General features: G+C 50.0%; 1 protein-coding gene and 1 long non-coding RNA gene across 4 annotated transcripts in view; both read right to left on the minus strand.

The window, feature by feature from the left end:
* Positions 1-10,869, minus strand: part of RFX2 (regulatory factor X2) — a 28,056-nt gene extending 17,187 nt beyond the window's left edge. The window contains exon 1 of one of the 3 annotated variants that reach the window (XM_081805254.1): positions 5,510-10,865. In XM_081805254.1, coding sequence (XP_081661380.1) covers positions 5,510-5,578 — 69 coding nt within the window. In that variant the 5' untranslated portion in view covers positions 5,579-10,865. Of the gene's footprint in view, positions 1-5,509 lie in introns of all 3 variants that reach the window. The other 2 variants (XM_081805313.1, XM_081805370.1) reach the window with 2 other exon arrangements.
* Positions 10,870-11,487: 618 nt separating this feature from the next.
* On the minus strand, positions 11,488-17,048 carry LOC145717506 (uncharacterized). Its single transcript, XR_014140779.1, has 2 exons — positions 14,536-17,048; positions 11,488-14,053 (listed from the first exon to the last, which is right to left on the minus strand). It is a non-coding gene; the product is annotated as an uncharacterized LOC145717506 (long non-coding RNA).
* Positions 17,049-17,057: the final 9 nt, after the last annotated feature.

Below are 17,057 nucleotides of genomic sequence, written 5' to 3' on the forward strand. Positions count from 1 at the left end.
CCTTTCAAAGATAGTTTTATTATGGAAAGGTTCTAACAGGCACAGAGGTAGAGAGACCAGTGTAACTGACTCCTGCTTCTACAGTCGTCAGCTCGGGGCCCCACCTGCCGCCTCCTGCCTCTGTTGGACCTCCCTGATCTAGCGCAGGGCCAAGTGGGAGGCGGGTGGTGGGCCAGCCGGGGGCAAGGAAAGGTTCAGAGGTCGAGGTGGGCACGGCTGCATGTGCGGGATGAAGGTGGGCCCCAGGCCAAAGGTCCAAGTGAAGGGACACGTGGGGGACTGACAGAGCAGAGAGTCCTGTAACAGAAGGACAGACATCGGGCATCAGGAAGGGCTGGTGTCGTGGGCTCTGCTTTGGAGAGGTCGGCTGACTGCTGGGCCGGCTTCAGGGCAGAGGTTGGGCGCAGGCGCGTTAACGGGGCACCAAGGCTGAGGACGGGGTCTCCAGGGGCACGCACAGAGAGGGTGTTCACTCACGTAGGGCCCGAGGAGGAGGAGGAAGAGTGGCCGGAAGGCCTAGCACTCAGGCCCAGTATATTTTGCTGCCCTGCCGCCCAGGGAACCAGGAGAGGCTCCCTCCCCACAGGCTTCTGCAGAGAAGTCTCTGAGCTGCAGGAGCCTCCTCAGGGAGGGACCGGGCGCAGCTCCTGCTTCTCCCTGGGCCCTGGCACCATGGTCACTACGAAGCCGGCCTGCTCCCCGTGTGGCCCGCGTGGCCCTGTGCCCTCTCGCCCCAAGCTGAGGGCCTGCGTGGCTGACAGCTGGCCCCTCACCCGCCCAGTGTCCCAGTGTTGGAGAACCCCAGGTGGCCTCCTCCCGGCCTCAGCAGCGGGGCCACTGAGGGGCAGTTAAGACAGCATAGAGCAATGGGGGAGGAGGGTGGACGCAGCCCCCGGCAGAGGCCCCGGGGAACAGGACGGCACCCAGGAAGGACACCTGACCCCCCTCAGCCGCCCCTCTGCGAAAAGAACTTCCTGTCGCCTCACTCGATACTTAGTTTTCCAACTCTCCTTAAATGTGCTTTTTCTACCACCTTGTTCTCTCCAGAGTTTTGCTCTGGCCCAGGAGCCGCCTCCTTGGTCCTCCCTGGCCCCTGACCTCTCTCCCCTTGCTGCCGGAAGCTGTGACGGCAGCGTGGCAATGCCCTCTGACCCTCGGGGTGCACCCTCCTCCCCTCCCTGAGCACCCCTGCCCGCCTGGGCTCGGGGAGGCTGCGGGACGGTAGGCCTGGGGCATCTGGAAGGGGCAGGGGGTGAGCACAGCCCCATCGGCGTCAGGAAGCTGCCCCCCCCCCCAGCGACAAGGCACAGGGGCAGGGGTAACTGGGTTCCCCGGCTGCCACCCTCTCTTATTTTCAGTTTGGGATCCAGGTGAGGAAGGGCTGGTATTTGAGGGGGTCCTTTGAGCCCCGGGGTTTTCTTCAGAGAACTTTCCTCCTCTGAAGCTAGCAGGTGCATTTTATCTATTTATTGCTCGTCTCCCCCACTGGAATGAGAACCCCAGGCAGGTAGAGATGGAACCAGATCTGCCCACATTTGCACCCCCAGGAGGTGCAACGGACCAAGAGAAGGGGTCCTGAAATGCAGAGGGGCCCCCAGCATGCGGGAAGCCAACGGTCAGGGTGCAGAAGCTGGAGATTTTCTCTCTCTGCCCTCTCCCCCGCCCCCCGGCCCCGGGAGCACAGAGCGCCGCTTCTTAGGGAATCCTCAGGGAGCAGGAGAGGAACACGGACTTTCAGGCGGGAAGGGTGAGGTCAGGTTCCATAGGTGGTGGGCTGGAGGGGGCCCTCGACAGGACCGGCTCACATGTATGAGGAAGTGCTCAGGAAGAATGATCGCTTCGGCTTACCACCATCCCCCAGCCCCGTGTGGTTGAAATGAAAAATGGATCTCTTTACTTGGATAATTATGTTGGCATTGACAACAATGATGCATGGTTATCTCGACAAGTTCTTCCCAAGCAGAAGTAACTCCAGAGACAGCTGACACCTCTCACAGCCCCCAGAACAATCAGTTACACTTTCTCCCCCTTTTGCAACAGAGGGGAAGCTGATTCAAGTGACCAATGAGTCAAGTCATGACGGAGCTGAAGGAGGGAGCAATGGGGAAGCATTCGAGGCAGAGGGAACAGCCCGTGCAAAGGCCCTGGGGTAGCACCGGGCCTAGCGTGTTGGGAGGAACAGTGAGGGGGGACCTGTGTGGCTGGACCAGAGAGAAGGGGAAGGGGAGGGGAAGGAGGGGACAGGGCCGGTCAGGCAGGGCCCCGGAGGCTGTTTTGATGATGCTGGCTTCTACTTGGAGTGTGATGGGGGACCGGGAGGCTTCTGGACAGAGAGGTGCCATGATCTGACTTTGGTTTCAGGAGAATCACTGTGGCCGCTGCTGTGAGAAGGGCCTGGAAGCTGGGGGAGGGCAGCTGCCAAGGGCTCACTAGGTGGTGGCCACGACACTCCACGGGAGAGATGGTGGGGGCTGTGGTGGTGGAGGAAGGGGAAGTGGTCTGCTTCGGGATGGTTCTGAAGATGAGGTCAAGAGCATCTGGCGGTGGGGTCTGGGAAGCGAGGGTGAGCAGCAGAGGATGGGAGGCTCAGGGGCTAGAGGGGCAGTCGGGGCTCGGCTTTGGACATGCCGTGTTGAGCTGCAGCTCCAAGCCAGCAGGTGGGAGAGGCCACCTGGTGGGGCCGCCTGGGAAACAGCCTTTCCACTGGGAGTCAGGGTGGGGTCAGCAAGGCGGTGAGGAGGCTTTGGGAAAGAAACCAGCAGTCTGACCATGACAACTGCTGGAGGCATTTGCCACGATAATTTGGAGCAACTTCTGGACAAGGGACCCATCCCAGGAAACTGCCGATTCTAGCCAAGCCCCAACCCTGGTCTGCACGGCATGCTTTGTCATCACACGGGCCTGCAGTCTGCCACCAACTGAAGACCACGTGATCTTTGGCAATTTGTGGTCCTCAATTAAAAAAAAAAAGTCATAGAATCTAAATACAATTAATCTACAAGCAGGTCCTCCTCCCAGGGTTTGTTTATTACATAGACCACGCTGTCCCCATGTGACAGTGACCGTGAACCACTGGTGGGGGGGGGGGTCCCTGCATGGGGGGGGTGTTGTTCTGTGCAGGGATCTGGGGGACGGCTGAGGGGTAGCCCTGGGAGGAGCCCAGGCCCCTCTCCTGCTCAAGGCGGGGGACCTTGACTGAAGTCCCCCCAGACCAGGCACCACGGTGGTTGCATCTGCGGTGGGGGAAGGCGTTTTCCTGCCTAGGGCAAGCGCTTCGCCTCCTTCCCTGCAAGCAGCTATCCCTGGTTTTCACACCACCAAATCTGCCCATCCCCGTCTTCGAGACTGCTCCAGCCTGTTTCGGCCCCAGGCTGGAAGGTTCCTTCCACCTGCAGACCCCCTGGGTCTCACTCAACCCCTCGAGGGCAGCTGGGGAAATTCCCGGAGACCCCGACACCGGCTGGGTCTGGAAGGCACTGTCTCGCCTCCCAGGCTCAGGGCATCTTGCTAGCCCTGGACACCACCCCATGGTAGCCCGTCGCCATCACTGTCGTCGGGAAGCAAACTCCGCAGAGCACGAGAACCAGCTCCAGCGGAAAACCTGCACGGCTGGCTTCTGTGCCCACTTCGGTGTGACCTGGGTGCGCCTTCTCACAGCCGCTGGGCTACCGCCTGCGCATTCCCAGCTCCTGGGCGGGAGCTCTCCTTGTTCCTTCTGCCCCTGTGTTCAGCACAGCTCTGGTGTGGGTGGGACGCCGCGACCCTGGCTCTCGGAGAAGGGTCGGCTGGGAGGCCACCAGGAAAATGGGTCCGTGGGGCACAGCCCCCAGTCCGGCTTGTCTGCCCTAGGGCCGGGCTGGCAAAGGAGCCGGGACTCGGCCAGTGTCTCTCGGCACCGGAGCCCACTCAGCTGTGGGCGGCCAGGGTGACAAGCATCATGAGCGAGCATGGCCGGCCGCTGCAGGGACATAGGGCCCCACCTAGGGGCCAGGACCCATGCTCTCCCTCCCCTCCTGGCTCTCACATCGGCTGGACAAGCTCCAGGAGGCTTTCACCTGTGCGTGGGGTCGACTCTTCAGAAAGATAATTTCTCTTCTCTGATTCTGAGCCACCAAGCCCAGACCCTGCTGCTCACAGCTCCACGACACACGACACACAGCCAGGGAGAAACGGGCGCAGGGAGTGTTTCCCGCTCGCAAACGGAACCAGCAGGGAAGCAGTCAAAGGTGTCTCCTTCCAAAGGAAACGTGTTAGAAACCAGAAGCACCCCTGCAGCCAGAGACAAGCGGCTCATGCGTTTCCCCACAGACATTTTAAGTTTCCTGCGGAGCCCTGCCTGCCTGGGGTTTGTGCCCCACACTCTGCCTTCCTCGGGGCTGACCCGGGGCCAGGGCTTGCGGGCCGTGTTGAGGCCATGCGTGTTTGCTTCAGGGCCCTGCTGAACAGAGCGGGCCACTGTGCAGACGTGCCCGCACAGTGGCCTGAGTTTAAGACTGAGCAAGCACACACTGCCGATTGTTCCCTCCCCAGATCGGCCACGGGGCTGACACTGTCTAGCAGTAACTGGAGACAGGGAGGCCATGAGCCACCTAGTCTGAGGGCCGGGGCGGGGGGGCACTCAGCAGGGGCCTGATGCTCTCTTATTTATTCATATATTTATTGCTTTGAGATGATGGGTGTGAGACTGCTCTCCCTTCCAGTGACTGGGCCTCTGAGGCCCAGGAGTGCACGGCCCTCATTACGTGTACCTGGAGCAGCCCAGGACACCTGTGCCAATCCAGAAACCTAGAAGTTTCTGGACCTTCCCTAGCTGGGTTTCTGCCCCAACATCACTGCCCTTTGAGCCAACACCTCACTTGGCACGTCGGCCAGTACCAAAGTCTTGACAGGGCCCTAGTTAGGAAATAAAGACTCTTAGCTGGTCACCTCCTCTAGTCCCATCCTGCCCCACGAAGCTGCCCAGAGACAGGGACGTTTGCTGCCTCCTGGCACGGAAGCTACCGTCAAGGTCTCCCCAGGAGGAGAGCGAAGGAGAAAGATCCTATACAGTTAAAATCAGTAGAAATATGTTGCTTTGCACTTTTCTCCTATTATTATTTTTTTCCCCCAAAGAGCTGACCACAGACACGAAAGGCAGCTGAGAGTCATTAAGGTGCCCCCAGTCCTGCCTTTTCTGTTGTGGTTGCTGCCTATCTCAGTATCACTTTATCTGTGATGCCCGTTGCCTTCCCGGGCCCTGCAGGGAGCACGCGTCTCGCTCTTCCCTCTGCGAGCACCGGGAGGGTACATGCTGTTACCAGCCACCTGCACGGATGCAGGACCCTTTCCCTCACGCTGCTGAAAGGTTGTTCTTTTTTTTGCTGGATGTAGCATCCTAGGTTGGCTCCCCCCGCCCCCCGCCACCTTTCAGCACCCGAGAGGCGTCATTTCATGGTCTTCGCTTGTTTTTAAGATGCCTACGAAGGTTACGAGTGCGGCAGGGCAGGCCGCCGGGTCGACACACACTTACATGGCTGTTGAGTAAACCGCTTTTGTGTGAAGTGATCCCTTCGCTTTTTTGGAGGTTTTCAATCGCCATTTCAAGCTAAAGAAAATGTGTGCAGAAACAAAACAAAACGGAAAAAAAAAAAAAGGAAATCAGATGGTTAGCATCAGCCAAGATTTGTTTTTATTAATATCCAAATAATGATTCAAGCGCCTACAAAATAAAAACAAGGCTTGACGCAGGTTGGGGGGGCGGGTGGTGCGGTTAGGCGGCGAGTAAAAGCTGTGGCCTGGGAGGGGAGCATGACTCCTGACATGCGGGTGAGCGCGGGAGCGCCAACAGCACAAAGGAGCATCTGCAAACACCCGCTGTGGCATTTCACGTCTGCATAGCATGACTACTGAGCCGAGGCGCAAGTTCAGGTAGAAGCAAAGCCAGCAGAATAATCACCCCGCTGCTCCCCTGGACCCGTTATCAGTTGCTAGGGAGAACCAGGCCAATACCCTGGCCCTGCCATAGGGCGGCGTCGAACCCTGGGGCCACTGGACATGTCAAAGAGATACACTCCTGAGTGTTTATGAAGCGTGAGCTGGGCAAAGTCACAGGGAGCTAAGAGGGATGCCTTCCTGGGGGAAGGGGCTTCTGAACTGGGTTCCGAGGACCTCATGGAGGGAGGGAGCTAAGGTGGTCCAGCAGGCCGACGCACCGGAGCAAACACCCGGCTGTGTGTGGCTCCTGCCACATTCGTACGTGCCGAATTTGACGCCCACTTGTGCATATTAAATGGAAATGGGAAATCTGCTGGAGCCCACCACGACAGGCAGAGAACAGCAATGGAAGGAAATAACCAATGCACACCCTGACCTTCCTCAAACACGCAGGGAAGGCAGACTTCAGCAATGTGTGTGCAAAAAGCAGGTGGAACACATATTTTGGAAAGAATGGCTGGACGGGGCTCCTGGGCCCGAGTGCAGGAATGAGAGGGTTCTGCTTTGCCCATCACCTCTTCCGACTGCTTTGTGGGTGTCCACTGTCACCACTTTTACTCAACACTGTGCTGGAAGTTCTAGCCAGGGCAGTCAGGCAAGAGTGAGAAATAAAAGACATCCATATTGGAAAAGAAGAAGTAAAACTATCTCTATTTGTAGATAACATGATCTTAGACATAGAAAATCCTGAAGGAGCCACAAAAAAATAATGAATGCTCATAAACAAACCCGGTAGAGTTGCAGGATACAAGATGAACATACAAAAATCAGTTATATTTCTCAGCAATGAACAATAGGAAAATGAAATAAAACAATCCCATTTACGACAGCATCAAAGAAAATAAAATACCTAGGAACAAATTTAGCCAACGAGGTAAAATACTTACATTAAAAACTATAACGTTGCTGACTGAAATTAAATAAGACCTACATAAACAGAAGATATTCTATGTTCATGGATCAGAAGACTTAATATTTAGATGGCAATACTCTCCAAGTTGATCAGTGCAATCCTTAGCCAAATTCTCTATTAAACTTCCAACTGCTTTTTCAGAAACGGACAAGTTGATCTTAAAATTCATATGGTATTAGGCCAAAACAACCTTGAAAAAGAACAAATCTGGAAGGCTCACATTTCCTGATTTCAAAACTTACTACAAAGTTACAGTAACCAAAACAGTGCAGTACTGGGATAAGGATAGACATAGATGTACACAGGTCAATGGAATGGAATTAAACATCCAGGAATAATCCCGTATGTCTATGGTCAACTGATTTTTGACAGGGGCGTCAAGACCACTGAATGGAGAAAGAGTAAACTTTCCACCAAATGGTGCTGGGATAAATGGGTTTCCACATGCAAACGAACGGAGTTGGACCCCTACTTCACAATATATACAAAAATCAACTCAAAATGAATCAAAGAACTAAATGTAAGAGCTACAACTATAAAATGATTGGAAGAAAACATAAGGTAGTCATGTACAATAAGGTTATCTTCATGACCTTGGATTTGGCAGTGGATTTTTAGATATGACACCAAAAGCACAAATAAAAGATAAAAGAAATCTTTACAAAGATACATCGGACTTCACCTGAACTAAAAACTTTTGTACGGCAAAGGACACTATCAGGAGAGTGAAAAGACAAGCCACAGAATGGGAGAACATATTTGCAAACTGTGTATCTGATAAGGGTCTTGTATCCAGAATATATAAAGACCTGTCACAACTCAACAGCCAAATGACCAACGACCCAATTGAAAAATGGGCAAAGGACTTGAACAGACGTGTCTGCAAGAAGCACATGATAAGATGCTTGGCATCATTAGTCATTAGGGAAATACAAACGAAAAGCACAGGGAGATACCACTTCACACACACTAGTACGGCTATTAAAAAAGAAAGAAAGGAAAGAAAAAAAAAACCCACCAGTGTAGGCGAGGATGCGGAGACACTTGAACCCTCACACACGGCTGGCGGAATATAAAATGGTGCAGCTGCTGTGGAAAACAGGCCGGCAGTTCCTCCAAAAGTTACACATAAACTCAGTTAAACTATTACGTCCGAGCAATTCCGCTCCTGGGTGTATTCAGAAAAACGTGTACGTGAATGTTCATAGCAGCGTGATTCACCATGGCAAAAACGCGGAAAAATCCAAGTGTCAGTCACGGATGACTGGATGAACACAATGCGGTGTATCTACACAATGGAATATTATTCATCCACCAAAAGGAAGGAAGTAGTGATACATGTTACAATGTGGATGAGCCTCAAGAGCATGATGCTCAGTGACAGAAGGCAAGCACAAAAGACCACAGAGTGTATGGTGCCGTTTATATGAAATGTCCAGGACAGGAAAATCCGTGGAGACAGGAAGCAGAGTAGTTACCAGAGGCTGAAGGAGGAGGGACTGGCGGGAGGGGTGACTGCTAACTGGTCAGGGTTACCAGTTTACAGGGTGATGAGAATGTTCTGGAACTAAAGAAGGTAATGGTTGTACAACACTGAGAATGTACCGAATGCCGCTGAATCATATACTTTTAAGTGGTTAAAATGATGCATTTTATGTTATGTGAATTTGACCTTGATAAAAAATACACAACTAATTAAAAAACCCATTATTCTCCCTTGCGATTTGAATGGATCTTCTCCCCACATGCATGGTTTTGTAACCTCCTGCACCAGTCACTTGGAAAATATTGGTTCACTGATTTTGCAGATGTTCCAAATGTTGACATGCTTTCATTATATAGTACTGAAAAATCACATTTGTTAGTATCACTACCAAGCTCAAAATTCTAATTCTTTTTTGGTTGAAAATGTATTGGCAACCAAATTAGTTGGCTGTTTTCCTGGATACATCCACCTCGCACCATTCATTTTTGAGAAAATGTCTGCCAATTCCCCAAGTCTGAATAATCATCATTTGTCTGTTACTCCTTCAAGCAAACAGCGTTTCGTGACAAAAATGGCTGGTTCAGCTCACAGTCATTTGCCGGCGGCTTTTCCTTAGGACAGTCATCATACATTGGCAGGAGAAGTGCCTTTTGTCACACAGAATATTGGAAAGATGTGAATTCCAGGACTGAGATTTAATACAATTAATAGCAATTAACAGCTCCACCAAGGACCATAGGTTAACCTTAACTGGAAATTGCAGTACCCCATCCTCAGCTTCTCTTTTCTTTTTCACTGTGAGCGCAGGGTGGGGAAGACCACCGCGACGTCTGGGAGAGTCTGACGCCTCTGCCTCGCTCTGCACCTGCATTTGTGCCCTGGGGGCTCATCGATGTTGATTTTGCAGTCAGTGCAAATGTCAGCACAGGGAAAGTGGCGGCTGATGGCTTGGTATTATTATGAAAACAGTTTTGACCCTGTGGGGCCCCTGGGAGGGTCTTGGGGACACCCAGAGGAGTGCCAGACATATTTAGGACTGCCTGCTAAAAACTACTGTAGAGTATTGTGGAAAAGAACACAAATTAAGGCTTGCTGCATAAGATCATCCTGAAGAACCCATAGCTATTAAATAGGGTCCGATCAAGCCCATGGATGCAGAAAATTAATTTAATGCACAGTGGAACCTCCCAAGTTGTTCACTGTTTTAAAATTAAATCTTCGCGTAAACATCAGTAGGCGGTGAAGGTCAGGAAACCATCCCCTCACGTCGCCCAAGGCCAAATGGGGATGTTACCGCCCCGGAGTCAGCGCTGACGGCGCAGTGCGCACGTCTGTCCAGCAGAGGGCGCCATGGCGCCACCTCCCAGCCCTGCATCCGTGGACAAGGAGCATCTTGCACTTGACTTCAAGTCCTAGTCTTCCTTACACACTTGCCAGAGCGACTCTCACTGCACAAGTACAAACGCTTTGTTCAGTCCCCTCAGTGGCTGGAGAAGTTAGTGTTTAAATATGTTTAAAATAAAAACTGATTTTATATTTGACCGGAGTTTAACTTTTTGCTATTTAAAGATACTTATCAGGGTGCTATCTCCACAGGCCCACATATCAAACAGTAAGGAGGAGCCAAGGATGGACGTAGTGGTGCCCCCCCCCACCCCAGGCCCAGGCAGCTTTCGCAAAAATCATTTCCGGTTTCTGAACTTCCGCAGTTTCCTTCCATCTTGGTATTGTGCATATGCTTATGCATCCGTTTCTTGACTTATCAAGAGCTTAATTTTTATTTTTGATTCGATGCCCTGCAGCAGTATTCCTTGTCACTTAATATCATCTGTTTCTGCTACATGAATTATTAACAGAATATGGGGGGGGGAACGGACACATATCGTGCTTTAAGGGCTTGTTCAGAAGGAGGGCAGAAAATATGTAAGGACTCGCGATCAAAGATATAGTGTCTCAAGAACCTAATGTAATAGCAGCTAGCAGACAAGTTTTAGTAGCTCCCAAGTATATTAAAATAAGCCAACTATTTAGAAAGTTCCTCTCCTTTCATGTATAATCTAGCAAGATCCACCAAGATGTAAGGACTGTACTGGGGCCTCCTAATGGAGGGTGGAGGTTAGTTCTCTGAGTTCACGAGTGTATGCCCAAGTGGCCATTCCATTTATAACATAGTAATCTCATTAAAAGGGCCCACCAGATAGGGGTCGCCCCTGCCAAGGGCCAGCAATGACCACTGTTGAAGCAACGGCGGCATCTCCAGACTGGGTCTGCCGCAATCTGACATTGGGACCATGCCTCCAGGAGCTAGCAGTGGGAAAGGAAGGGATGTCCCTGCAAAGGCCAGGGAGGAGTGGGGACAAGGACAGAAAGATGCTAGGGTTAACCCTGCATCCTCAGATCTAGCTTAGTTATGTGACCATAGAGAAAATACAAGTATAAATGCTTTATGAGCAACCCTTTTGGATCTTTAAAGAACATGGAGAGTAGGGGCGCCTGGGTGGCTCAGATGGTTAAGCGTCTGCCTTCAGCTCAGGTCATGGTCCCAGTGTCCTGGGATCGAGCCCCGCATCGGGCTCCCTGCTCAGCGGGGAGTCTGCTTCTCCCTCTTCCTCTGCCTCTCTCCCTGCTCATGCTCTCTCTCTCTCTCTCTCTCTGTATCTCTGTGTCTCAAATGAATAAATAAAATCTTTAAAAAAAAAAAAAAGAACATGGAGAGTAGTTTAAAAAGAAAGAAAGAGACACTGCTGGAACTTTGAGGGCAGGGATATAAATCACAGAATTCTGCATGCAGAAAGGAAACGGCCCGCAGTGAAGGGCCAGGTGGGAAGATGGAGAGAATCTTGGGGCTCACCCCTGGGGACAGGGGGAGGCTGGCTTGAGAAAACAGGGCATTGTAAATCTGTTTGCCCACTTTTCTTTTGCTAATTAAACATTTTAAGAATATGTAAGTAATATTTTACATGCTTGCTGTAGGAAAATCTGATTACAACAGAGAACAGTCTCCACTGAAGGCCAGGACTGCGGTGGGGCCAATGAGGCACCCAGAGCTCCAGACTTAAGGAGGTGCTCATCCTCAAGATCGTGTCAGGGCAAGCTCCTTAAATTTTGTGCCCTGGGCACCTGGACTGGCACACCCCATTCAAGCCCTGCCTCAACTTCTCCCCAGCCCCACCCAACTCCCACATAGGAGGAGAAGCCTTTACCAGTAGCCTGGTGTGGGTCCTCTCAGGTGCATTTTATCAGATTTACATTGGCTTTCATGATTTTCTCTGCAGTTGGGGTTGTGCTACGTATTCAGTTCTGATACTTGTGTTTATCACTTAATCTTCTGTGATTATCTTTCTGAGCCAGTTCTTATAGCTCAAGGGTTGGCAAACTTTTTTTGTAAAGGGCCAGACAGTAAATATTCTGGGCTCTGTGGGCCAGTCTCTGTCCATGACTACTCAACTCTGTCCTTATAGTTGGAAAGCAGCCACAGACAAGTGAAGGAATGGGTGTGGCCGTGTGCCAATAAAACTTTATTTACAAAGCCAGGCAGCTGGCTGGATTTGGCTGCGGGGCTGTAGTTTGCTGCTCCCCGCTGCCCCATAATTCTACCAAGAATTACACATTACAGATGTATTAGACCTTATTGTTAAACCGATTTTTAAAAATGACATGGGTATAGATGGGCTGGCTGCACGATATTGTGAGCGTCCTAAGTGCTACTGGTAATCATTTTTAGCAGCTGACGTGCTCAGTTCTCGTAATTCCTAGAGCTTTAAACAATAGAGGTCTACTCAATTAAAAAAAATGTGAACTTTTCATTTGGAATAATTCCAGACTTACAAAAACGTTGCAAAAATAGCACCAAGAACTGTATACCCTAAGCCAGCCCTCCCAGATGTTAGCATCTCGCATGATCTCAGCACAAGGATCAAGACCCAGAAATCAACCCCCATTCACCACGATGAGTCAATGAAAGATCTCATTTGAATGTGATGACCACTGCACTGGTGTCCTTTTTCAGGACCGGGATCCAGTCCAGAGACACACACTGCGGTCATTTTGCATACCCAGCAATGAGAGAAAATACCAGAAAATGAGAAATGGGCGAAGAGTGGAAGAGGATTTTATCAGATCAACGAACGGCCCATTTGTCTACAGTCGCCCTTGACATTCTAAGCGGGTCTGTATTACCCCGAACAGGAACGACTTCCCTGGTAAATTATTTGCGACTTCTCCGAATAAGCGCCAAAGAGTGCTTTCTTTCCAGGATGACATTCTCCTTCTTTAGCTTTGTCACTGGAGGCGGAAGAGAGTTGAAAACCTCAGATCTCTCTTTCAGAGCAGTGCTCCCGAGTAAACCCAGGTACTGCTCCCACCTTCACAAAGAAACGTGCAAAACCAGCTTCCGAAGTGATGATATCACTGAATGTCTGTCAAAACCCAGAGAACGCATAGCACCAAGCGCGAACCCTAATGTCGACCAGGAGCTTTAGTTAATAGTAACCGTGTGTCCAGATTGGCTCATTGACGGTGACAAACATACCAAACTTCCGTGAAAGGCTAATGAGGGGAACCATGTGAGTGTGGGGGTGTTGGGGGGCTACGGGGATTCTCTGACTTCCCGCTCGATTTTTCTGTGAACCTAAAGTGGCGCTTAAAAAAAAAAGGGGGGTCTATTCAGTTAAAGAAAAAAGTGATGATAAATGCTTGAGTCAGAGAAAAAAGCAGATGCGCTATTGGCAAAATTCCTTTCTCAAACAATGTGCGTATGCTTGCAAAGTTTTTGCTCTGACAGTTGGACAAAAGCTCTCATGTGCAGAGGATGAGGAAGCTTCTAGCAAATGCTTGGCACATGCGTGAGGTCATAGTACAGTCGAGATGTTCTGCATCTTCGCTGGAGATACAGGCTACAGAGAAGACATGTTTTGCGGTTAATGATCCATCGTGAACTCTGACCTGTGTGGGTGGCACGCCGCCCTGGGCCACCTGGAAGGGTGGCCGTGAGATTGGAAGGGCACGTGTGGGAAGCCAGGCCACACACAGGGAGCCACAGACGGTCCGTTCACAGTCTCCCCGGCTTGACTCGGTGCTGATGAGCTGGATAGTGAATACAAGATTTGGCTTTTCTGAACCCATGTGTGCTGGTGGTCAGGGGCAACCCACGTGTTGAAAGCAGGAGCTGAGTTTCTGATGACACCAGTAAAGAAATTCCTGTGATTTCAAGTCACATATTTCCGGGTTATATGTTGTAGAACTTGAATCCATCAGTCCAGAGCCCTATATTATGACTTTTAATATTGGGAACCAGATCTCGGGATTTTCGAAGAAGACTCAGTGTCCCAAGGGGCTGGGCTGCTGACACTCTGGCTTCTCAAACCCAACGCATGAGGGTTTTTCTTTATCTGGCGGAGGAAGAAATCAGTGGTGCAGTCCTAGGCATATTTGAAAGTCACATTCAGGTGCCACGAAGCTGATGCAAGCTCTTTAGGTAGCGGAATGCAGCCCGAGAAAGCTCAGAACCCCCTCGCCGCTGTTCTCAGAGGTGACTTCACTCCTCACCCCTGTGGCTTCAGCGCAGCATGTGCTGATGGTGCATGGCGATCCCAAGCGGAGTCGCCAGGGCAGACACCGTCCCGATCTCGTGATCTGCGTAGCCAGGGCCACCACTACCGATGAGCTAGGACTCCGATTTCCTGGAAACAAAGAGTTCACAAAGACGCCACTCAGAGGGGGGACTTGACCCCTGGGTCAGCTTATCCTTCACTTGGGCTAGACCTTGAGGCCCTGATGAACCACTGCAATGGCATGTCTCCCCATGGGCAGGAATGCTGTATTTTTATTATTGTAAGAACTGGTTAGAACATTTGTCTTCCTCAGTCCCCGCTGTGTGGCCCGTGGGGGCCCCCTGTCTGCACGGCATGGCCTCCTGCAGCCCGGGGTGGCAGGGTCTCTACCTGGTGCAGCCCGAGAGCCCCCAGCCTCCCCTCGACATGACCCAAACCGCAAGAGCAAGCCTCTGGGTTTAGAGCCTGTGCTCTGTGTGGTTAATAAAAGCGCCATAGCAAAAGGTTTTATCCAAAACTCCTCATGTGGGCCATTCAGCTTTAAGATTTATGTAATACTGATGAAATAAAGACTCAAGAAAATCTGCCCCCAGAAGTCTGAAACCTCTCACTGAGGCTGTACGGGTGATTCCCTCTGGTCTTCACGCTCTGCTTTCAGAACCGACTTAAAGTCCCAAAACTCTTGACAGGAAAAGCTGGAGGCCTCAAGTGTCGGATGCTGGAGCCCTGTTTTAGTTCTGGGGCAGTCTCAAGGCTGTTCTTGTTCTCGGCTCCTGGAAAACCCCACAGATCTCTGCTGCATGTGTGGAGATGTTCTCATGCCAAAGCAAGTCGACAGACCACAGCGCGGGCAGGGTCGGGAATCAGACCGCCTTCTGAGATGATCACTCCCGGGCTTGCACAGAGAGGGCTGTAAACACAGCCCATTCATGGATTCCCAATGGATCTGAAAATACGATTCTTCTGAAGCAACTCAGATGACAAACCACAGTAGCCGGGTTGCCCGGGGTCTGGGCTGCACCTTTCTTTGCAACAGGATAGTGTGGACCATAGAGAACGCTGTGGTTTCTCAGGAGGTCTGTGACCTGTGATCCTAGTACTGCTGTTATTATGCACTGATGCAATTTGCTAACATTGAACCTGTCGTGTTTGTGACAGTTAATGTAGTCTGTGAGGAATGCTTTCTCATCGATACCAGCTTGAAACTCATGTCCATTCGGCCAGTCGTCCAAGGAAGGACATGTGTGGTTGCCTGTGGGTGCCCAGGCCCTGGTGGGTTGCAGGGACTGAGTGAGGCGAGGTGAAAGCTGGTACACCAGGCACTGCCCCATGCGTTACGGCCTCTGGAGAGCAAGTGACTTCTCCCCATCCTGCCCACAGAACTGGGTCCTGCGGAGCACTCTGGACATAGAGGACAGCAAGACCCGGTGGGGGGCGGGAATCTCTCTGATGTCAGGTGACCCCAAAGCACATCAGGACCAAAAGGACAGGGATGAGGCAAGATCATCATCTTCTATTTCAGGAGATTATTAGCCCCACACCAAAAGACAAAATTATTTTCTAACTGACAATCAACCAATGTAATCCATCATAGTAACAGTCTACAGAAGAAAAAAATCTCATGATCATATCAATGAAGAAAAAGCATTTGATAAAAATTAATATTCATTTATGATAAAGACTTGAAGAAAACGAGGGATAGAGGGGAATTTCCTCAACCTGAAAAAGGGCATCTAAGGAAACCTACAGTCAACATCACACTTAGCAATGAAAGACTGAAGATTTTCCCTTAAGATTGGGAACAAAGCACAGATGTCCACTCTTGCCACTCCTGTTCAACACTGTACTACAAGTCCTAGATAGTGCAAAAAGACAAGAAAAATGAATGAAAGTCATCCAGATTGGAAAGGGAAAAATAAAATTGTTCCTATTTGCAGAGAGCAAAAAACTCTTGCAGCTCTTACAAGTGAGTTCAGCAAGGCTACAGGATGCAAGGCCGACAGCCAAAAATCAACAGCTGGAAACTGAAGTTAAAAATCAATACCACTTATAATAGCTCCAGAAACATAAAATATTAAGGTATAAATCTAACAAAATACATACAGAATTTGCATGCTAAAAATTACAAAATGCTGATGATAGAAATCAAAGATCTAAATAAATGGGGAAAAAAATACTATGTTCATGGATGGGAAGACCCGACATAGGAAAGACGTCAGTTCTCCCCAAATTGATCTATAGGTCTAAGGCTGCTTAATCAAAATCTTACTATGAATTTTTTGTAGACATAGATAGAACGACCTAAAATTTATATAGAAAATTCTAAAATTCTGTAAATCTTACTATGAATTTTTTGTAGACATAGATAGAACGACCTAAAATTTATATAGAAAATTCTAAAATTATATAAATCGCCAACACAATGGTGAAGTGAGAGGAAACACTCTACACAATTTTGGATGGAAAGACACTCTAAAGACTGGGTGAACATATTTGCAAGTCACATATCTGACAGGGGACTTGTATCCAGGATATATAAAGAACTCTCAAAACTCAACAGTAAGCAAACAAACAATCCAGTTAAAAAATTAAGCAAATTACTTGAACCAAGAGGTCACCAAAGAGCATATAATGAAAGGCAAACAAGCACATCATTAGCAATCAAGAAAACACCAATCACAACCACAGCGAGATACCACTACACACCCATCAGAACGTCGAAAATGAAGAATGGTTGACAACACCAAGTGCTGGTGACGAGGTGGGACACAGGGACTCATACATCACTGGGGGACGGGGGGAGACGCAAAACCGTACAACCACTTGGGAAAACTGTTGGTGGTGTTCCATAACGTTAAACATACACTTACCGTGTGAGCCAGCAATCCTGCTTGTACGTATTGATCCAAAAGAAAGGAAAACATATGTCCATACAAAAACCTGTACATGAGTACTTATAGAGACTTTATTCATAATCACCAAAAACTGGAAGCTGCCTGAATGGCCCTCAAATGGTGACTGGATGGAGGAGCTGTGGTATGGCGGAACCCTACCCAGGAGCAAAGAAGAAGCAAGCACTGATTCACGTGACAACGTTAATGGGTCTCAAAGGCACCACCGCGAGTGAAAGAGG

The sequence above is a fragment of the Leptonychotes weddellii genome, chromosome 1 (assembly GCF_054177405.1).
Source record: "Leptonychotes weddellii isolate Sample4059 chromosome 1, ASM5417740v2, whole genome shotgun sequence".
NCBI lineage: Eukaryota > Metazoa > Chordata > Mammalia > Carnivora > Phocidae > Leptonychotes > Leptonychotes weddellii.